Here is a 23,532-nt window from a genome sequence, read left to right as displayed (position 1 = left end):
TGTCATTTTTTCATTCATTTCTCAACATGGCCGTCAGTGCTTTATCTACATACGGATTGTAAAATTCGTGCGTGAATTTAGGAGTGTTTCATTGATTATAATATAATTTTAATGACTTAATTGATAAAGTGTTGCGGCATGTTCCCTCTAACGCCGCCAGTTGTGAAGCGACTGTTAGGGTGGAAAAAGGGCCCCGAAGGGTCGTCTGTTGCTGAAGATAAGTGGTCTGAGAAGGCTGTTAAGAGCTTAGTAAAGAAATTGAAGAAAAGTGGAGCCCTAGAGGAACTGGAAAAAGCAATTTCCAGCCAAAATAGTCATACTAAATGTGTTACAATACCCAGGTAAGTGCAATATTGATTTGTTTTTTTTCTGATAACAATCATGTGACGTTTCCGGTCGCTAAATAGATTTACAGTCCTTTCCAGGCATTCATTGTTCTCTTGAATGTTGGTTTCTAGATAGGTAGAGCATCGCAAACCTTCAATTTAAATAGCACATACTTACTATGCTTAGTAAAACTCTTCCAGTATATACAGCATTTTTATTTTAGTATTATTAATATTGTTGTAAACAAATATTTAACGACCACTGAAAGCGTGTAACGGAACGTTAGTTCATTTCACTGCGGCTGGGTTGGTCATGCAACCCGGCTAAATCGGAAAACGCGCAAAGCACATTGACCTCTACGTTGTCAACGACCACCGCATCTTGGTTACATAACCACAGACAGGACGCAAAATCCAAAAAGGTCAAATTGCCGTCAAAACAAATCGAAGGAAAACGCAACCCTTGGCAATATGGCGGATGCATAGTTGTGACCTCGCTAATTTTTTATTGGCGTTTAACGTAATAAAACAAAGGATTTGTCGTGATCTGTGTGTAACAACGTTAGTGCGGAAACCGGTGATATATAATATTGTCATTGAACGTGTTAATAATTAGGAGTGTGGGAGGATATTAGTGTTTTAATTTACAGTTATGGATATTTCCTAGCCGTTTCCGTAATTTTGTAAGTAAAACATGTATTGTTACTGAACATTATCTTCTTTTCCATTCCAATCAGAATCTGATTAGATTAGCTTTCACTTGTATTGTATGAATATCGATTCCAAGTGCCGGAATATACATAAATATACGTATACATATCACTTACGCTTCAAATAATTCGCATATGAATAGTGATTTCAATGTACATAATAATTATTTAATTCTTATTCTCACTATTGCGTTCATAACTTTGAAACATACTTAAACAATAATATGTTTCACTTCCTCATCACTTCCTGATCTATAAAGTTTAAAACAGGTACTTTATTATTACTATTTAACAGGAATAATTTAGCATTGCTGAAACATACTGTAGAATCTTTTGCAGAGTATATAAATGAAACTAAATATTAATGTTAACAACAATTTCAAAGCATATTTAATTATAACTAGCATTTCGAAATCTTAAACTATGTTTGTAATAGATTTTCAAGACTTTCAAGTCAAGATTTGTTGTAAAAATATCAACATGTGTAGTAAAGTGCAAAGTGCCACTTATATAAGATGTCACTGCCCTCCAGGTCACTCTGGGGTCAAAGGACCTAGGGTAAAGGTTAAAGCCTGTAGGGTGAAAGAACTGAACCTAGGAATTTCTACAGTAGGGTAATGGTGACTAATATTTTGTTCTGCTACAAATAGAATCCTGAAACTTTATAGGTAAAATAAATATGAACTTTTGTTTTTAAATTAGTAATGTCAACTTATGTCATTTATAATTTTACAAGCTTATATTTAACTTGCAATGTTTGTTTGTAATGTGTTTGTTTGGGTTAAATCTTGCAAGCTAAATTAGATTTGGTTCCCATTATTTGACTGAGCTCAAACTTCATATAACATATGTAAGTTGGGTGCCAATGCAGTACCTATTATGGACATAGGAATTCTGTGATAAAACAACACAACCAAGTTATGTTTGGGCTCGTTGGGAATTGTCTTGATGAATTTCAGTTGTTAAAGTACAGTCGGCAATAAAAGCTTGTGTGAAGAGGCATTTCATAACCAAGAAATCTTAAAATATGCTTCCTTTAAATTGGCCACATTTATAATCCTTATCACCTTACAAAAGAAAACCATGCGGTTTAAGCATTGTTGTTATAAATCAATCTATTTCAGCCAAACTTAGGTTGTGTAAAAGGAAGTAATTTATATTTTTTACTCAATCACATAGGTACTATAGTATAAAATGACTTATTGTACATGTAAATAAATAAATAAATATTATATGACATTATTACACAAATTGACTAAAGTCCCACAGTAAGCTGTACCATACATCAGTGAGGAGAGTCAAGAATGTCTATAGAATGTGTCATTCATGAAGATATGTGCCTTGACTCATAATGTCATGTTATTGAAGGTTAGATTTGACAAATCTGTGCATCATTGTGCATGCCACAAACTATTGGGCTAACTTATTCATTTGATCTGTATTTGTTACACCTTTGTACATATTAGCTAAATCAAGCAGGTAAGAATTAAGTCTTAATGAAGCCTTGGCACTAATTTATGATAATGAGTTATAAATAAATATATATTATAGGACATTATTACACAAATCGACTAAGTCCCCAACTGGGGAAGTACCTCCACCTTACAGAAAACGCAGCCAAATAACACTAGACCCTACTCATAGTATTGTGTTCCTGCTGGTGAGTAAGGTTGCCAGATGTCGACGAGGGGGGGCGGGTTTAGGGTCGGCAATGCACAAGGAATTCCTCTGGAGTTGCAGGCGTACATAGGCTACGAAGACTGCTTACCATCAGGCGGGCTGTATGCTTGTTTGCCACCGACATAGTATAAAAAAAAAGTCCCACAGTAAGCTCAATAAAGCTTGTGTTGATGGTACTTAGACAACGATATATATATATATATAATATAAATACTTAAATACATAGAAAACAGCCATGACTGAGGAACAAATATCCATGCTCATCACATGAATAAATGCCCTTACCAGGATTTGGCTTCACTAGGCAAAACCGGTCGTCAAAAGATGTTATTATATTCCCTCTTGCTCAAGTAGTTATTGCAAATAACAACATAATATATGGCGTTCCATCAGAGTAGGATCCCATGTATCAGAATTTCCACAACATCCTTAGTTAGTTAGTGCTTCTGGGCATTTTCCGCAAGTCGTTTACCATTGTGCCTATTTTGCGTGAAACGAGGTAGCGCTACTCTAACCACTCCAGCTCCTCCACGAAGCCTAGCAATGTTTTCAGGTTGCTAACTGCCTCTTTTAGTGTGCACTGAGTCCCTAAGTATTTGCTCCTGTATACTTCTATCTATTTGCAGACTAGGAGAATGTGTTTTGTTGTTTTCTCTGCACATGGGGCTGTCTGTTTCAATTGCAACTTAAAAGGACTTGAGTCTTCGAATAAAGACTTCGTCGAACATATAATAGGTTTTAACTACGAGTAACACAAAGGAAAAAGGAAATTGTCATTGTTTTAATGATTAGCCGGGTCCACACAGAGCGAGCATACACGCGAGGCAATTTCCTCACGCACAGGACGGCCAGCGTAGACGTGCTTAGGCCGACGCGACGCGCGCGTTTTCCTCGCCCGAGCGCGCCGCGCCGCCTCATTTTACATACTTTGAGAGTTCTCTTTAAAGGGCTCATTTTACATACTTTGAGAGTTCTCTTTAAAGGGCTCAAGTCTTTACAAAAGACTTAGGTCTTAGGTATATCAAATATTTTACAGAACATGTAATGTATAGTACAAGGCGAACTTATCTCTATGAGGGATCTCTTCCAATTAAACTACTAGAGTAATTAAAAACTATACCTAATGGAATTATAATATATTATTATGCATATCCCTCTGGTAACTGTGAATAAGGACAGGTGACCTTTGACTACCTACCTAGTACCTTTTACATTCAACCAGTTTTTATGTATGAAGATGATTTTATGGCCGTGTCGTACAGCTGCGTTTGTGGCCAACAAAAAATGGTCTCGCCGGAAGATCAGTGCTGGCCTTTGGGTTAGCATTATACTGCGGGGGACCATTTCGTAGTAAACACCTTATGTATTTATGTTTGAAATTTCCCTATTGTATTATATTTGTGTATGTTGTAGTTTATTAGGAATTAATTATTCTGATTTTGATTTAAACTTTTGGTTCCAGAGTGAAGCCAAATGAAAATATTATTAACGGCCAGAACCGCAAGGGGTTGCCGCATGTTGTCTACTGTCGGCTGTGGCGGTGGCCGCAGCTCCAGGTTAGTGTTGCCAGAGCTTTTTTTAATTTTACTTCTTAACAACTTTAAGTTCTATTTACTAATATTTTGTTTGTTGTAATCGAATGGTTGTTAACTTTTTTGACGCCAATGACGTACGCCGATGACGGATTAATCCGTCACAGACCACAGAGCAACATAGATCTATCTGCATATGCATTAAGTTCTCTTCCGCGACATGGCGTCTGAGTGACAGCTTTTGTTAACACGGCATTGAATAGGATAACAAAGGTTGGGTATAAAAACTGGCACTTGCTGGCTATGCTACAGTCCTTTGGGGAAAGAGCTTTATTGACAATTAGTTTAACCTTACTAGAGTCAGTTTTTTTTAAATTCCTCTGAAAATATGACTGGCTTGCTTTGATGCTGCCCTTTGTTGTTGGCAAGCCAGTGCAGAATTTGCACAGGTAAATTGACTCTATTAGCTAATTAAATGTTATTGTAACACTATTAAGTAGTTTCGGGACCCATCAATGTGCTTACGTTTCCAAAGTTGGTCAACTATTTCAATCTTAGAGAATTTAATCAACCGGAGACACCTTGTCTGTAACTTTCTGTACAAAACAGTCTGCCGATTTTTGTGGGGAAGGGGCACGTCAAATGTATGGCTATTTGTACGTTACGTCAGATAAACGTTAGTCCATACAAAAGAATGACGTGAGTATGACCATTGACTGAGGTTTTCGACAGAGGGGTAAGCTCTTAAAGGCGTCTCTGGTTGGTTAAATGCTCTAAGATTTAAATTTTTAACAAATGGTGCAACTTTCAGAGTCAGCATGAACTAAAGCCCGTAGACCACTGCGAGTTCGCATACCAGCTGAAGAAAGACGAAGTGTGCATCAACCCTTACCACTACCATAAGATCGATTCACCTGGTAAGACCACTTCATTCAACTTTACTCAAAGTAGACTTTATAAAAGTACGCGGAAACGTTAAAGACTAATAAAAGAATGTAGTGTTGGAATGAAGTTATATTTTATCATGTGTTATTATCATACGTCGGGGTTTTCGGTGCGGGAATGTTTTACATTAGCCAAAAAACATGTTAAAACTATAAAAACCAATACTATTTTAATATTTCTAAGCGCATTTGAAGCTTGCCTTCTATTTTTAATTCATAGTTTGGTAATTATTTTACAAAAGACAAAGTTATAAATACAAGAAAACATTCCCGCACCGAAAACCCCGACGTATGGTTATTATTCATGATGATGATCACATAGCTCTAGGCTCTAAAGGACATATGTGATGTCTTTTATAACCTAAAACTTCTGTTTTGTTTTGGTATGTGAGAGAACATAGCAGTACAATACAAGTTGCATGTCAATCGTAATTTAATGAAAAATTGCAAATGATACTTCATACATCGCTACGCAGTAATCAGCGTACTCTACAGTGACATTCTAATCTAAGTAGTATTTTCTTATAATTTTACGCTGTACACCGCCGCGTTGCTGGGATTTTTCCCCGCGAAGCAAACGGCCTAAGTAGACTTGCCTCGGCCGATGCAAACGCGCGTGCCCGACCTGCCGCATGAGTTTACCCCGCGAGGCGTCTCGCTCTGGTTGGAGCCGCCTGGTGAAGATGATTGTTGGTTGCAGCTCTGCCGCCGATCCTAGTGCCGCGGTGCGAGGGCGAGGCGCGCGCGCCGCCGCCGCCGCCCTACTCGCACTACATCCGCGAGCCCGAGCCGTGAGTACCTATTACTTAAACGTCGGTTGTAATAACCCTAAACTCGCAAATAAACTGGGAATTAACTATCGCCTGCGGTATTTCCGGACCGATTATTTAAGCTTTGTTCTTGCACGTCCGTCATAAAATTGACTTTGGTTTCTGTGTGATCCCTTAAGGGTAAAAGCCTCCTCCATCTTCTTCCATTCCTCTTTGTCTTAGGCAGTATTCTCCCATTTCTTTCTTGCGATTGCTATGATGTCATCAACTTAACTCTTTCTTTGTCGTCCTGGGTTACGTTTGCCCAGTGGACCTTTCCATTTGGGTGTTTGAATAGTCCATGTCTTTGTATCTAGCCAAATTTCCGGACAGATACGACCTTCGAACCTTCAAGAAACGAGCGTACTCCCATCTTAAAAGTCGGCAACGCACCTACAACCCAACTGGGGTGTCCATGGGCAACGGTTTTTCCTCCTATATAATAAAAAAAAAATTGGCCAAGTGCGAGTCAAACGCGTTTTTCACTGTGAATTTCATTGATAAATATCAATTGCTTTTTCCTGCAGTTCCAGCAGTCAAAAGCATCTGGTACTATCGGAAAATTCCATATCCGAGCGCGGTTTTCACTGTGAATTTCATCGATAAACAGCAGTTGCTTTTTTCTGCAATTCCAGCAGTCAAAAGCATCTGGTATTCTGCAGCTGACGGGAAAAAAACACGCGTATAGCTACGGAATTTCCCGCAATAGGGTTTGGCCTTATTTTCTCACGGAAATCGCGCTATGGTTACCAAAGAGAATTTGAAATACGCGAATTTGAAATTCTCTTTGGTAACCATAGCGCGATTTCCGATATTTTTTGATCTTAATCTCTTATATTTTTGATATTTAACAAATGAACCACATATCAGTGAAAGGATAAGGATCAAAGTCAAATGGTGTTCTAAAAGTTTTAATCATGTGTCGAAGGATGGCAGTAAATCTACTGTGGCTGACAAAGTTTTCTTTGACAATCCACCTCTATTTCAAATTCTCTTTGGTGAAACTGCTGATGAATATCATAAAATTATGGCTCAGTAAAGTGCAGTTGTTTTCCAGTTTTATTTACTTTTATATCTATGACAACTAGGAATGTTATTTATTGCCAGGGAGATGCAAACTGGTGGTGTCGTAGGCGTCGGCGCGCTGACACACAGCGCCATGTACCTCGAGGCCACGCTCGGGCAGCAGGTGCCCTCCAACACCACAGTGCATGTGTGAGTAGAAGTAAAGATAATAGTACATTACTATAGAGGACGGGAAAGCAGGCCAAGTAGATATAGACGGCCGAGCGTAGCGAGCGCGGCCGGCAACCCTGTTTCTCGCCGAGATTTGTATAGTGCTTTTCTCAAACTTGCAATAAAATAATTCAAATAATTAAAAAAAAAAATAGGATGATGATGATGATGATTGTTTCATGTTATGTTATGTTTATGTTTCAAACTACCTAAAAAAAATGAAATGTATTGTATATTGCTATTATAAGTTAAGAAGTAAATATACCTAAATGTAATCTGAGTGTTAGCATGTAAGGTTTATCTGTTAGTGCTAATATTATATATATTAAATAAATATAATAAAATAAATAAAAATGTAATTATTTTGGCGCTACGACGCACGCCATTACGCTTTTTTTCTTTTCTTTTTCTTTTTTTTACTTTTTAGTGTTTTTTTTATTACATTAGGGTTTGAAGAATTTGATTATTGTTACCCTACAACGCACGGTTTAGGAGATACAGCTCTATAAAGATTTCTGCATGACTGAAAAAAAAAAAAACTGTATGGGGCGGTATCTCCTAAACCGTGCGTCGTAGCGCAAAAATAATGAAATTTTTGTTCCCCTTTGAATCCATGAAATAATATGCAACACAAGAAAGAAAAAAAAAATACAAAAAAGAAAAAAAAAATACAAAAAAGAAAAAAAAAAAGAAAATGGCAGAATTTTCCTTATAGGCAGGGCCCGTACCTTTAATGTCGTGGACAGAAAAATGACGTCACGCTACATAGAGTATGATTCCAATTAGAATTTTCGTAATAATTAATCATTTATCAACTTCTTTAGGTAAATTATACATATACTTGACAATCAGTACAGAAATGTCTAACTGACCAATCATCTTCTTGTCACTCAAATAAATAATAGATTATTAATTTATTAAATAATACATATTTTTGATTTTTAACAGCGTAACAAGCTTTTATTCTCGTAACAAGTATTTATTTTGATAACCGTCAATAAGTAGGTTATCAAAATTTCTAGTATTGTAAAACAACTACCTGTATGTTAAATTACGTCATTTTTGCGTCAACGGCATGAAAAGTACGGCTGCTTATAGGTTTTTTATGGTTGAATGCCAAGACGTGCCATAATTTGCCATTGAAAAACAAAAGAAGGTTGCCTTACAGGCTGAATGCAATTCCTTTACATATCATCTTCACTCATCGCACACGATATGTAGTATTTCCGGACTTAATTTGAAGTAAGTCATGTCAACATTTCATTACAAGTTTGAGAAAAGATAGTTTATTATTCAAGTAGGCATATTACAATGCGCTTATGAACGTCAAATAAAGCTACAGTTAAGAAAACCAGACCGCTTAGCATAACTTTCGTTGCCGCGCGCGTCCATATGTTAAGCACAACTTCAAGCATGCAGTCGCGAGCGACAACGCAAGATGTGCTAGGCGGTCTGGTCTGATTCTGGTCTGACATATGCTTATATCAGACTGAGCGAGCACTTTATAGTAACTATTACTCTTCGAGGACGCAAAGCGAAGGGTATAAGTTTAACATAAATAAATAAATATTATAGGACATTATTACACAAATTGACTAAGTCCCACAGTAAGCTCAATAAGGCTTGTGTTGAGGGTACTTAGACAACGATATATATATAATATAATAATTCAGCCTATATACGTCCCACTGCTGGGCACAGGCCTCCTCTCATGTGCGAGAGGGCTCAGGCTATAGTCCCCACGCTAGCCCAATGCGGATTTATTATTATTATTTATTTATTATTTATATATATATATTTATAAATACTTAAATACATAGAAAATTGATTCGGGTGATCAGCATGGATATTTATTCCTGAGTCATGGGTGATGACTCAGGAATAAATATCCATGCTGATCACCCGAATAAATGCCCTTACCAGTATTTGAACCCGGGACCATCAGCTTCGTTGGCAGCCCCACCTACTACCCACTAGGCCAAAACGGTCGTCAAACATAACATACACATGTCTCTCCGTGTTTAATTTTTTTACCCCCGATACAAAAAGGGGGGTGTAAAACGTTTGACGCCATGTCTGTCTGTGGCATCGTAGCTTTCACGGGTGGACCGATTTCGATGCGGTTTTTTTACGTGACGGCAAGTTTCCTTGCGGTGGCTCTTAGTATAAAAATCGATTCAGCAGGTTGAAGAGTATCAGCTCTTTTCCAAAATGATGTAAGGCATTTTTGGCATAGAATGGTTTAAAATCTTATGATTAGCGTAAGGGGTTTTTTAATTTAAAATTTAATAGTTATGTATCTGTAAACTTAAAAGGAAGCACATTGTGCAAAATTAATGTTTGGTTAAATGAGACGATGGTCTCCAAAACCCCAATGTCAATTCCTACATACATCAAAACTGATTATAGTCGTTACCGACTGATGGCAGTTCCAAAAAGAAAAAAAAAAAAAAAAAAATGTATCTGTAAATCTGTGCAGTATTTTTGTTACAAATTACAACCAGATTAGACCACTTTGAGCTTGGTTTCGTGAAATAACTTTTGCTACGCCAGCGGTGATAACTTTTAATTCACGAAGTGGCGCTATTAAATTTTTTTCTTTGGTTTTAATATTAGTTATCACACGATAGTCTGGGAGAGTTATCACAAGAAAGTTTCCGAACGATATTTGTATTGGACAGGAGCGCGGCCACCGTGGAGACCCCGCCGCCGGGCTACATGAGCGAGGACAACGACCCGATGGACCACAACGACAACATGAGTGAGTTTGTTGACAATTTGTACATTTTCTACATTTTTTTTTATTAGGAAAAGGTAAGCATGACCACAATTCTCTTATACAACGTTCACTGTGGACATGTGCCTTCAAAGCCCCAACGGCACGCCGCACACGTCAGCTAAAGCTGCCGGTCGCCTTCACCGCGGCCCTGAAACCTGGCCCCGCTCAAACGGTATCCCCGGGCTATGGCCGGGGGTTGGATGACGGCCGGTAGAGAAGAGCTGGCTAACTTCAGACACCAATTCGTCCTTAAAACGACGATGGCCGACCTCCCCACATCGGTGAGGAGAGAAACGATACAGCTATCTTAGCCGCAAGGCGGGCATAGGGCATAGCCATCCCACAAGAGAGGAATCGCATCGAATGAAATTTATCACCATGCCTTCAAACCGCATCCACCGAATCACAGAACTGTCATATTAACCCAAAAGCCACGTCTAATGTGTGCGACGTGTCATCGTGAACCTTGACGAAATGCACGAAGGTTGATATGGGGGATGTAGCCACGCGCGTCAGTTGACGTCTTTGGCTGTTATAGTTTGTGTCATTCACGATGGCGCGCAGATTTGTCAAATCTAAACTTTAATGTCATGACAATACGAGTCAAGACCTATAACGGGTTAAAATACACTGCGCTCTCGCGTCAAAACAACGTGCCGAGCTAGATAGCTCGATGGAGACCATCATCTTTGCCACAACTAAACACATGCTACCATTTATTATGCTTGAAATTGGGATGGCAAAAGATTGCGATTTCATCCTCAGAATATTTTTGCAAGTGGCAAGAAGACGCCTGGTTGAATAAGTCAATTGAATTTGAAATTTAATGACATATCAAGTCAAGAGGTGGGGACAAAGAATGGTTGGCTATTTTTTTATTATTGTTCTATTTGTGTCAGACCTGGCGCCCCTCACGCCGCCCCCCGGCGGCCCCGAGGCGGCGCCCGTGCTCTACCACGAGCCCGCCTTCTGGTGCAGCATCAGCTACTACGAGCTCAACACCCGCGTCGGCGAGACCTTCCACGCCAGCCAGCCCTCCATCACTGTGGACGGCTTCACCGACCCCAGCAACAGCGAGAGGTACCGTCCACCACCAGCCCGCCTTCTGGTGCAGCATCAGCTACTACGAGCTCAACACCCGCGTCGGCGAGACCTTCCACGCCAGCCAGCCCTCCATCACTGTGGACGGCTTCACCGACCCCAGCAACAGCGAGAGGTACCGTCCACCACCAGCCCGCCTTCTGGTGCAGCATCAGCTACTACGAGCTCAACACCCGCGTCGGCGAGACCTTCCACGCCAGCCAGCCCTCCATCACTGTGGACGGCTTCACCGACCCCAGCAACAGCGAGAGGTACCGTCCACCACCAGCCCGCCTTCTGGTGCAGCATCAGCTACTACGAGCTCAACACCCGCGTCGGCGAGACCTTCCACGCCAGCCAGCCCTCCATCACTGTGGACGGCTTCACCGACCCCAGCAACAGCGAGAGGTACCGTCCACCACCAGCCCGCCTTCTGGTGCAGCATCAGCTACTACGAGCTCAACACCCGCGTCGGCGAGACCTTCCACGCCAGCCAGCCCTCCATCACTGTGGACGGCTTCACCGACCCCAGCAACAGCGAGAGGTACCGTCCACCACCAGCCCGCCTTCTGGGGCAGCATCAGCTCCGTTCATCCCTGCTATTTTACATTTTATGTCCGGCAGATGCTGTGCGTAATACATGAACGTAATAAGTAATGCATGGACAGTGGGTTAGCCTTCAGGGACAGTAGTGAATTGTGAATTCAAGCCTCATTGTCGCTTGATACGCGTAAAGATTTTGATAAGGAAAACTAATACAAAAAGTGAGTTAAGGTCATTCTTTTATGTTAATAAAATTTGGCAAATTCAAAGAACACCGATGGTTAGTTTTTAAAATTAAAAGAACCTTTTAAATCAATAACTCACATTTTGTTTAGATTAAAAAAATTTACTTGAAATACATTATACCTACAAGTTAAGATATAAATATTTGTATCTTGTTTTAAGTTAGCCGACGGCCGGTTTGGCCTAGTGGGTAGTGACCCAGCGACGAAGCTGATGGTCCCGGGTTCAAATCCTGGTAAGGGCATTTATTCGTGTGACGAGCATGGATATTTGTTCCTGAGTCATGGGTGTTTTCTATGTATTTAAGTATTTATAAATATTTATATATTATAGATATCGTTGTCTAAGTACCCTCAACACAAGCCTTATTGATCTTACTGTGGGACTTAGTCAATTTGTGTAATAATGTCCTATAATATTTATTTATTTAATACTTAAGTTATATTTTGTCACAGCATTTTCGCAATAAAGTTTTTCTATCCAACACATACTTCCCCCAGGTTCTGCCTGGGCCTCCTGTCCAACGTGAACCGCAACGAGGTGGTGGAGCAGACGCGGCGGCACATCGGCAAGGGCGTGCGCCTCTATTACATTGGCGGTGAGTAAATGTAAAGTCTACTTGTTTTTACTGTTTTTTTTTTTCAATCGATTTCATAAGGGCGAATCAAATTTTTATTCTCACCAGTGGTTACGGTTCTCTGGGCGACTCTTTAAAACTGGGTTTATAGAACATTGTACAACGTGGGGGGGTAAGTGAAAGTTTGGACACGAGGGTGGGAATTCCCGACAGCTGCAGGCTGGAGGGAATTAAAGACCAGAGTCTGCAATATTCTTACCCTCGGAATTACAAACAATGTTTTTCATCATATTTGCGAAGAAAAAACTAAATTTTAAGCGAAATATTTCTTAAATACGGTGACGTATCAAACATTCGTCCGCCATTTTATAATTCATTCAGCCACGATTGAAAATTGAGTAAATATATTTTAAACGGCTGTTAAATTAATCAAATTAAATAATTTTAAACATAAACATACATTTTAAATTATAAACGTCAGTATTTTAAAAGTAAAACTCATTTATGCTATTTGGTTTGTATGAATAGTTGACATAATTTAAAAAAAGAAACCCTCCCAAACTCCCTAGGGAGTTATAGCTTTTTTTTCACAATCCATAACTCCCGCGAGAACAATATAGGCCTTTGTCCTTCAGTATACCTGCATGAACTAAGATCTTTCTCGAGCAAGTGTGATGAAAAGGTTTTTTCTTCACCAAACACGCGTTTTGATTGTAGATAACCCCGGTTCATAAAGGCCATCTACCGAATGTGTTAGTAGAAAGTGATATTAAAACTTCTAACAACAGTGCCACTATCATCCCCTGGCTGAGGTACAGAATAAAAACAAGAAATTGTTGATTGGAAACTAGACTTGTGGGGCTTCGTACATTATGCCAGACTTCAAATTTGAGGTTTGGTAATTTAATACTTATAAAACATGACATAGTACAGCTCCATATATTTCAGTTGCCAAACTAGGAGATACATATTTGTTTGTCTCTGGAGCTGTATGTAAACACGATGTTATCCACAGGTGAAGTGTTCGCCGAGTGCCTGAGCGACTCGTCCATCTTCGTGCAGAGCCCCAACTGCAACCAGCGCTACGGCTGGCACCCCGCCACCGTGTGCAAGATCCCCCCTGGTAAATAAACTGTTTTCATATATCAATATGAACGACGAATGCCATTAATCACTGCCAGCGACCCGCTTGGCGGGTTCTCTGTTCGCAGGCGCTTTTCGCTACATACGGTTTTTTTCGTGTTATCGGCCACGCTCGTTGCGCGTTGGCAGTGAATGTGTTAAATAGCCGTAATGGAAACCAGTTAACGAACATTTGAGTTCACAAAATTATCATAAATTCATAGACTTGAGGAGTTGGAACTGTGTGGAAATTAATACAATGTTAGTCTGCATAACCATTTACAAAATCACACATTCTGGGGATCTTCGTTTTAGAAACAAAGTGAAATCTTCTTTCCATCCTGTTACCCCTGCTGGGGTGTAGGGCTCGAACCATTATCTTCCCCTGACTCCGGTCCTGGGCAGCTTGGATAACCTCCCACTCCATCCCCAATACACCCAACTCTTGCTCCATGGAACGGCGCCAAATAGATTTAGGGCGACCATGTTTTCGTTTTCCGGGCATCTTCCAGGTCAGGGCCACTTTGGATAGGTGGGGGGCAGGCTTCCTGAGGATATGTCCAATTTGGATCTCCTTGTGTACGCGTGCTTGTCCGGTTATTCCCCATAAGTGAGCGGTTGTTCCAGTTAGGCCAAAAATGCGTAGAATTCAAAAAACTTGCAGATTTGTTATTAGATCTTTGTGGCCAAACCAGGTTTCGCACCCGTACAGTGACACGGCTTTAACGTTTGAATTGAAGATCCTCACTTTAGTTCTAGTCAGGGTAGAGGAGTTCCACACCGGTTTAAGCTGGCTGAATGCGGCTCGGGCTTTGTTTATCCGAGTTTCAATGTCGGCTTCCGTTCCTCCGCTCTGGTCGACAATACTGCCCAGATAGCAAAAGCTAGGCACGTGGTCAATCTGGTTTCCTTTGAATGCCGAGGAGTTGAATCAGTGGTGTTTTGGCACATTTTTTTTGTTGACAAAGTGAAATGTAATGAAGTAAACATGTTTGTCGCAGGCTGCAACCTGAAGATCTTCAACAACCAAGAGTTCGCGGCGCTGCTGTCGGCCTCGGTGCCGCAGGGCTTCGAGGCCGTGTTCCAGCTGACGCGCATGTGCACCATCCGCATGAGCTTCGTCAAGGGCTGGGGCGCCGAGTACAGGTAGAGAACTTCCACCACCGCCATGCCCTATTGACAGCTATCTTGCGTCCAAAAACTATTTCAGCTGAATATACATGGTTTTGACGACCGGTTTGGCCTAGTGGGTAGTGACCCTGCCTACGAAGCTGATGGTCCCGGGTTCAAATCCTGGTAAGGGCATGTATTTGTGTGATGAGCATGGATATTTGTTCCTGAGTCATGGGTGTTTTCTATGTATTTAAGTATTTATAAATATTTATATATTATATATATCGTTGTCTAAGTACCCTCAACACAAGCCTTATTGAGTTTACTGTGGGACTTGGTCAATTTGTGTAATAATGTCCTATAATATTAAAAAAATTACCGGGGTAAACGTTAAAATGTAAGAGAGTTGGTGTATGTATGTGTACGTGTACTTGTGCGCGCAGACGGCAGACGGTGACGTCGACGCCGTGCTGGATCGAGCTGCACCTGAACGGGCCGCTGCAGTGGCTGGACCGCGTGCTCACGCAGATGGGCTCGCCGCGCCTGCCCTGCTCCTCCATGTCCTAGGTAACAATAACATGCGGTCACCTACAAACTTGAAACTTTATATAACATATTTTTAAAACTTTATTGAAAGATTTAAATTAAAATGATAGCAGGATAATTATAAAATATATACTACAAAGTTCTCTTCATTGGACAAGCCCCAAGCAAACCCGTTTTCAAACGACTACTTCGCAAGCATCTTCTGTCAGAAGAACTTAAATAAGGTTCACCATCATGAATATCTACATAATTATATGTATTAGTCTATCTTTTATACATTATATAAGTAGTAGTATTTGACTATTTATATATATTTAATATTATTTGACTTCACGTTTAATTTTTTCCTTATTATTTGTCATTCTTTTTTCCTGCACCAACATACACAAATGTCTCTGTTTGACCCAATGGTTGACTGGTAGAGAATGCCTTTTGGCATTAAGTTCGCCATTTGTACATTTTTTTAATGTGTGCAATAAAGTTTAAATAAATAACCTCTGAACCGAATTACGAAACGCCGCTGCATATTAGCTGCTCCCACAACTCGGTCTCTAACAACCTAAGTGAATCGATTAGCCGTGCAGAGTGTATACGTTATCTAGGTGTAGACATCGATCAACACTTCTCTTTTAAAGAGCATGCAGCATCTCTATCTCAACGAGTCAGAAAGCTTGCGTATGTGATGCGGCTAATTCGTAACTGTGCCGACGATCGGGTTCTAAGACTAGTATACGTCACATTGTGTCAATCTATTTTGGGGTATTGTATATCGGTATGGGGCGGGGCAGGTACTTCGACGATGCTCAATATAGAAAGGGCACAAAGATCCGTCTTAAAAACATTGTACAAAAAGCCCTTTCAATTTCCAACAGATCAACTCCTCATACAATCCAGCTCTCTCTCGGTTCGGCAATTGTTTATCTATAGGGTAGGTACGATAATGCATCGAAACACGATAAACTCGTCCGGCTTCGCAACTCTCATCAGCAAAAGGACTTTTCGCGTTCCACGGAACAGAACGGAAACGCCTTATGCACGTCGCTTCCCTCAATTCCTCCACCCATATGTGTACAATCACATAGCTAAACTATTCAACGTGCAAAACATGACACTCAAGGAATTTCAAATTGTTGTCCGAAGGTGGTTAGCCTCTCTCTCTTACAGGGAAACTGAAGAGGTATTGAAACCTTTGCAGTAAAATACACTCAGGCACACACCCACCCACCTACACACACACACTCACACACACACACACACACACACACGCACAAACAGTAGTATTATTCATCATTATTAATATTAAGTAATGTTCTGCATCCACTCATTCTCCTTTTTATAGTCTTTACCTGCATGTAACTTATTTTAATTATTTTAGTTGATCACCTCATAGTTTGTAATTTTTTAATTTCTCATGTATTATATAGCACCAACTAGTTGTTAATTCGTTTTGCTGTTACTGTCTCACCAAAGTCCTCACGACACAGGCTTGACCTAGTGTGAGGGCTACTGTTAATCTAACCGCAATGTATATAAAATTTATAATTACCTACGTTTGTCAACCCTGCCTCTACCTTGTTAATAAACAGATTTTGTATTTTGTATTTTTTATATAAATAAATATAAAGTTATAAATTATAATAGAAGAATTATAAATATGAAATAGATCATAAATTATACCCTAAACAAATTATAAAGGAGGTAGCGGGATTACTTGGACGCCGAGTGGAGAAAATGACACACTAAGTTTGGCTGATAAATAAGTTTTTGGCAAAAATTTAAATTTTGGTACAAGCTTTTATCGCTGAATGTACTTTCCTTTCCCGAGGCAACTAATACTCATCGAGACAATTCTAAAAACCTCAATCACAATTTGGGTTGCGTTGTTTCAGCACAGCCTATGGCCACCTCCTGTCTCCATCAGATCAGCTCGATGGTACCATAATATTGCATTGTCACCCGACTCACTGGCGGTGGACAAATTCTATACAAAAAAACATCTAGACTAGTCGATTCGTTTGGACATAATTAGAAATATTTTGTATTAGATTCCTCCGCACGAACAGAAACCCAAATAGCGTGTCAACGTAAAAATATGGCCATCAGTTCCGTCGTGAAAACTGACAACGATTTTAGTAACGTGACCATAAGAACAAGCAAGTTCCTGTGCCTGTTCGCGGGGTGCCCCGCGCGCGGTGGTGGCGGCGCGGGGTGCGGGGTGCGCTAACTCGCCCACGACTCGGGCGCTCTCTCTCCTTAATGTCATGTCCATTGCTGCCCCGCAGATTGACATATTCGCGGATAGTGTTGGTGGTTTTGGTAAAAAGCTATCAGAATTCCTTAGCCAATATTTGGCCACAAAAAACTGACTTCTATTTTTAATAATTTAATTATAATTATGATGATTTCTAATATTTCTGCAAATAATGAATTGTGTTTTAATGTATATAATGTAATTTGTATTGTATATCCTACTGTAATCTAGTTTGTAAGCGATTTGGTGTACCTATTAGCTTATAAATGTCTAATAAATAAACAAATTAAATTAAATTAAGTCTTTAAAATGACACATATAAAAAAAACACATTATTCTCTTACATTATTGAATTCATATTACAACTTGGATCAGTTGCCCTGTATTGTTACGTCAAAATATATTTTGGTTTCGTACTGTATTCAATGACCTGATGATTTTTGTTGCAGAGTCTCACACTACATAGGAAGCACCGAAATAAATAAAACTAAGCGTAGCTCAAACCTAATTCAAATACCTCTGTCATGAGTCTTAGTAACTAAAGTAAGGACATTGCTACACTTTTATATAGCTCTGTGCTATGTTAGAACAGACTAGGACTAACTTCTAGACCGACACTTCACGACTTTGGCGTTACCAAAAATGTCCCTGGAGTTACCAAGAAATCACGTTTCCAATTTAACATTTGTCTAAATTTAGTAACTATCAGAGAGCATCGCTTGTTAAAAGTAATATGATTTGACGACCGGTTTGGCCTAGTGGGTAGTGACTCTGCCTACGAAGCTGATGGTCCCGGGTTCAAATCCTGGTAAGGGCATTTATTCGTGTGATGAGCATGGATATTTGTTCCTGAGTCATGGGTGTTTTCTATGTATTTAAGTATTTATAAATATTTATATATTATATATATCGTTGTCTAAGTACCCTCAACACAAGCCTTATTGAGCTTGCTGTGGGACTTAGTCAATTTGTGTAATAATGTCCTATAATATTTATTTATTATATTATTATTATTTAAAAAAATATATTATTTATAAGCTCGATTTGTGATTGAAATTTCAATGTCATGGACAGATTAGTGTCGATCTAAAAGTTGGTCCAAATCCTAAATGCAAGTATTTTATAGAGATGACAAGGTAATAATAATACCAAGTGCGAACGGGATGGTCTTATGGTACTTATTATAAGAGGAGCAGAGAAAACCCTATTGTTTGTTTTGTCATAGTTTTTTTGGAACCTAAGTGCCACGTCAAAAGCCGTAAGTCCTATTACTCACCTTGGTGGGCAACAATGAATTCGACTAAATTAAGTAGGTTGTATTTGGAATGTTGTCAGCAATGTTAAAACGTTTTTACTTTCGCTGCATTGTGTTTGTTGTCTCTCATAGGTGCACGCTTGTGGTAACTCTATATTATACTTGCTTTTAGGTTAAATCCTATATTTTAATTAAACTAGATGGTTTGCCTGCGAAGAACCCGGCTTGCGAGTCCATTTCTAAGGCCCCGTGCCCAAAGCGGAGCCTTAATATATTGTATAAAGCACACCACTATATCGTGTATGTATAGACACAATAATGTATAGTTTTATATCGGTTTCCTACCTTTAGATGGTATATTTTTACACCGCATATTACTAGTACACTAGCGGGTAAAATAACTTTTTTTTTACTTATTTGATTCACTCGTTTGTTTTGCAACCGGCTCCTGGTCTATGGGGGTTTTTAGAAAAAAATTAACCATTCGAAAAACTAACAATTCTTGGGTTATTTCAACTCGGAATTAAGAGGCTTATTGGTTAAAGAAAAAGAGTGTCTCCAGTCTTTTATACAACTTTGGGGCGTCCGTTTTGCTACTGTTAATACAAAATGAATGTGAAAATACGCCACAAAACTGTACATTTTTATAGGACACTTTTTCCCCTTTTAGGCCAAGCGCCCACTACGATTTTAATTTTTGCAACACTATTTTAGAATGGCGCTGAAATATGTCGCAGAAAATTCAATGCGCGCATTGCGATAAAACAGTCGATGATTTGTTCATTCTCAACATAGATTTCGTACTAGTGGCTTGTCTTGCCTTATTGTTCCCTCGGAGAAGCAATAAGGCGAGGAGGAGGAACATGCGATCGCTGTATGAATTTGAGTATTTATACCACAAAGGTAATCTTCCTTCTATTTCCATAATGAAATGGTCAACATGTAGCGTCTCGTCTTATGACGCCATTAGAGAAGCAGGTTCAGACATGTTGACGCTCGGAGAGCGAAATGCTGACTGAGCGCCGCCGCGGGCTCCGGGGTGCGATTATATTATCGCAGTGCGCGCGGGGCTATACAATTCCGTATGCTGCAATTCGCTTTTGCTATAATCGCAAATCGCGAGCAGTCGCGGTAAAATGTACTTAATCACAATTTTAAAATCTCTGCGTTTTGTTTCTCGTATATGCGCGCACTGACATATAAACACTTACGTTGCATTTCTGTGACAAAATATCGTAGTGCGCGCTTGGCCTTAAATCGATATTCCTTGTGATTCTGAGGAAAAATAACCCTTAAGTTGATACTTATACAAAAAGTAAATGGTACACATTTTTCTGAAAATGCTCCTATATTATGTGATATTGTTAAGTTTAATGTTGAACTAAATTGAACGTGATACTCTTTTATACATAGTTTTAGATGTTATTATGCTCGCTAGTGCACGAACAGTGTATACTTTCTAGTCTAAAGAACAATGATACAAAGTTATTTTGTACATTTATTATAATTATAGACATGAAATTGTGAAATTTTAATAGCTTACACGCTCCCCTTTTTTACTGGTTTTGACGTAGAATTATAGACATATATCTGTTTTATTAATATTTTTAAGTATTGACACATTTTTTAACAGTTTTGACCAGTTAAAATTATCGATCGATTATTAAAAATCGTCAACGAGCTCAAAGCTTTCTTCATAATAAAAAAATGTGATTAACAGAACATCAGATGTTTGAAATTCTTCCGTAACCTTGAAAGGTTCAATGATTTGTAATAACATACAGAGTATGACTGAGGAGGAAATATACGTATATCTATTAAGAGTAAAGTTATGAGAAGATTATTTTATTATCTGGTGTTGTGATTTTTTTTGTCGAATCATGCTTTGACTCCAATGGTTTGTAAATCAGGTTGACAAGGGATTGACAAGTTTGTATGTTGGTAGAGTTAGTTTTATAAACTATACAATTTTGTTGCCAGAAATCCGACTGACTCTTTGTCTAATTCCTTTATGATAGGAATTAAATAAATAAAAACAAAAAAACTATAAATTTCCGTTGAAAAAAAAAATTAATAATCAATATTATTAAAAATATATAAGTTGAACTGATTACTAAATCTAGATAATAGGAGTCTCCTGGCTGGTACCGTTTTTAGTATTTATTTCAATGAAATCTTGCTTCCAATGTTATTTTTGTCAGCCGTGAGTTATCTTACGACATTCACAATTAGTCAGTCGGATGCTGGTCTATATTATTTAAGGAGAGTAATCGAAAAGTGAACCCAACCAATAAGTTGTTGTGTTAAGTTATTGTTAAAATGCCATTATAATCATGCATTTATGATTTCATCATGATCTTATTTTATATTTGTGTCCGTCTATAATATCAAACTAGACACCCGGCTACGCACGGGTTAACAAATTATACACCTAAACCTTCCAAAGTGTGTTTAACATTAAAAACGAAAAGATTCCGCACATTGGTAACTGTATTATAGTAAATATTTTAAGGAATAATCTTTATTTTATTGAGCTCATATTTGACAGCTCCCCAGTAGTTACGAACGCTAAGCGGCGCTGCCATCGTGCACGTCCAATAGCGACCCAGTCGTTCTCCAATCAACTGAGTTACCGAGACTTGCTCGAATCTAATGAAATTTTCTATTTACTATTGATGACATCTACCGTATATTATTAGCACTTCTTAAAACATAATACAAAATGTAATTTTAGCCGCTGACAGGTCTGTATAAAATTAAGCCGTTCGTTTGCTGGCGAGCGAACGTGAACCTTACTTGGAAGTGTTTAGGTAGCTTTTACGGCATACGCAATGACTAAAATGTTAAGCTTACAAGCTATGAACATCACAGCGTTCAAAGGGTTAACACAATAATTTTATAAATATTATTAATTAAAATATAAAGAACAAGTTTAAAAACGTACATATGTTAGATTTTTTATGTACGGACACAAAATATTATGCTTACATAAGTTATATATATGTGCTAAGTTTGTTAGGAAAAAAAGTTTTTCATCGCTTATCGACTACGTTGAAAAGTCGTTTTTTTACGTTTGTGCATATTTTAACCGATGACATAAGTTTTTACCAAGTCAATCTATAATCGTGTTATATTTAAATCATTTTTTAAAGAAATTTGATACGTATTGTAAATATTTTTGTTTTTCCTAATATAGAGGTACGAAAACAGAGTTTTTGTGGAGGAAGCAATATGGCAGAATGAGTGATCTAAATAAATAATTTGGTATTGATATGTCGTTTTAATATTAACCAATTTAACTTAGTGTTTTTGACGACCGGTCTGGCCTAGTGGTCACTACCCACTAGACCAGACCGGTCGTTATTTACTTCATAATATAGGTACTTGAATCCATATACCCGTGAAGACTTTTACTTTTATTAATCTTATACCGTGAAATAAAATAAAATATATCTCGGGGATCTCAGAAACGGCAAATGATTTCGATGAAATTTGCTATCTAGGGTTTTCGGGGGTAAAAGATCGGTAAGCTTGGCAAACGCGCATTTTTGAGTTTTTATGTTTTCCGAGCAAAGTTCGGTCTCCCAGATATTAGGAATAAAAACTGGCACCATTAGCGATAGCCACATGCTCTCGTGAACCTGAACAGCAGGCTTGAAAATTATCCCAATAAAAACAAAAGCACCCAAAAATTCATGAGGACATACTTTAGTGACCGACATGTAGGCGGACCAATAATTAGAGTTCTGAGTGTAATGAGTGTAATGACCACCTTCCTTCCTCTTTTTGTCCGCTTCGGGACGCCGGTCTCTCAACCCGAGTTCCAGGAATTGTCCAGCAGCAATTGACAATCCTTTTTTGACACTAATTTCAAAAAGTGATCGAATATCTGCACGCAACTTGCCTACCTGTAGGGAGTGCGAGTGCGCGTTGCTGGGTCTGCCACCTTGTGGCCTGAATCAGAAACAAACTACATTGCATTCACACTTCACGACAAAGCAAATGCTATCCTAACAGTTTTGAATGATTCACGGTTAGTTTCACTAAGCTAGACTTAAATCGACCGGTATATAAACCGTGATTACCTTTTATATTGTTTAATGTAATATCGGGAGCTCTAAAACAATATAAAAGGTAATCACGGTTTATATACCGGTCGATTTCAATCAAGTGCTACCCTGTACAGTTCCACAACAGCCCCTACAGTTCATGCGCGTTCCCTATAAGACCATAGAAAGAATGAGGAGTGTATTAATTTTGGGCCTATTTTTGTATGGTTTTCATAGAGAAATAAGCCCTTTTGAAGACACTTCTCAACTGCAAAGATAGTATGTACTAGTTGCCATATCGGATGGGCCAAGGTGTTCATAAATATCTAGCGCCTTGACAATAGAGACGTGTCAGATATTTGTGAGCACCTTGGCCGCTCCGATATATCTGATGGCGACTGTGCTTAAAGTACTATTATTAACAATGGTCCGGCATGTGAGTAGGTACTTAATGGACCGATTTTTATTTTGATGTCGAATTATTTTTTCGTCAAGTTTTGATAAAAGGTGGATAGAGTTTCCTATTCTGTAACCGGAATAGTTAATCCCAATATAGGCGTTGCGTCATAAATTAATTCCTGTTTTTGGCGGTATTAACTACTGTTAAGAGGAAAGGATAGCTTTTTGGATCTAACGAAGTAACGGTAATTTTCTATGATATTCCATTTCGGGGGAAAACATTTTCCACCAACTAAATCTTAACAAATCACTTTGATTTTGATGTCGATCGCTTCAGC

The 23,532-nt window shown here is 38.8% G+C and overlaps 1 protein-coding gene across 2 annotated transcripts; it reads left to right on the top strand.

Annotated features, from left to right (window-relative positions):
• The first annotated feature begins 6 nt into the window (after nt 1-6).
• LOC133532296 (mothers against decapentaplegic homolog 3) lies at nt 7-22,017 on the top strand. Of its 2 annotated transcripts, XM_061870902.1 has the most exons (12): nt 9-341; nt 4,179-4,272; nt 5,060-5,165; nt 5,893-5,983; nt 7,109-7,216; nt 9,919-9,998; nt 10,916-11,096; nt 12,383-12,480; nt 13,475-13,582; nt 14,583-14,727; nt 15,138-15,261; nt 17,941-22,017. In XM_061870902.1, the coding sequence occupies exons 1-11, from the start codon at nt 139-141 to the stop codon at nt 15,259-15,261; spliced, it is 1,338 nt and encodes a 445-aa protein (XP_061726886.1). In that variant the 5' UTR covers nt 9-138; the 3' UTR covers nt 17,941-22,017. The 2 variants fall into 2 exon arrangements, 1 of the variants encoding a protein (XP_061726886.1); XR_009801673.1 differs by lacking the exons at nt 15,138-15,261; nt 17,941-22,017 and having other exon boundaries at nt 7-341; nt 10,916-11,640; nt 14,583-14,614.
• The last annotated feature ends 1,515 nt before the right edge of the window (nt 22,018-23,532 follow it).

This window comes from Cydia pomonella, chromosome 26 (assembly GCF_033807575.1).
Source record: "Cydia pomonella isolate Wapato2018A chromosome 26, ilCydPomo1, whole genome shotgun sequence".
Taxonomy (NCBI): Eukaryota; Metazoa; Arthropoda; class Insecta; order Lepidoptera; family Tortricidae; genus Cydia; species Cydia pomonella.
The sequence above is the reverse complement of the archived record's forward strand: the minus strand, read 5'-3'. Positions and strand labels throughout refer to the sequence as shown.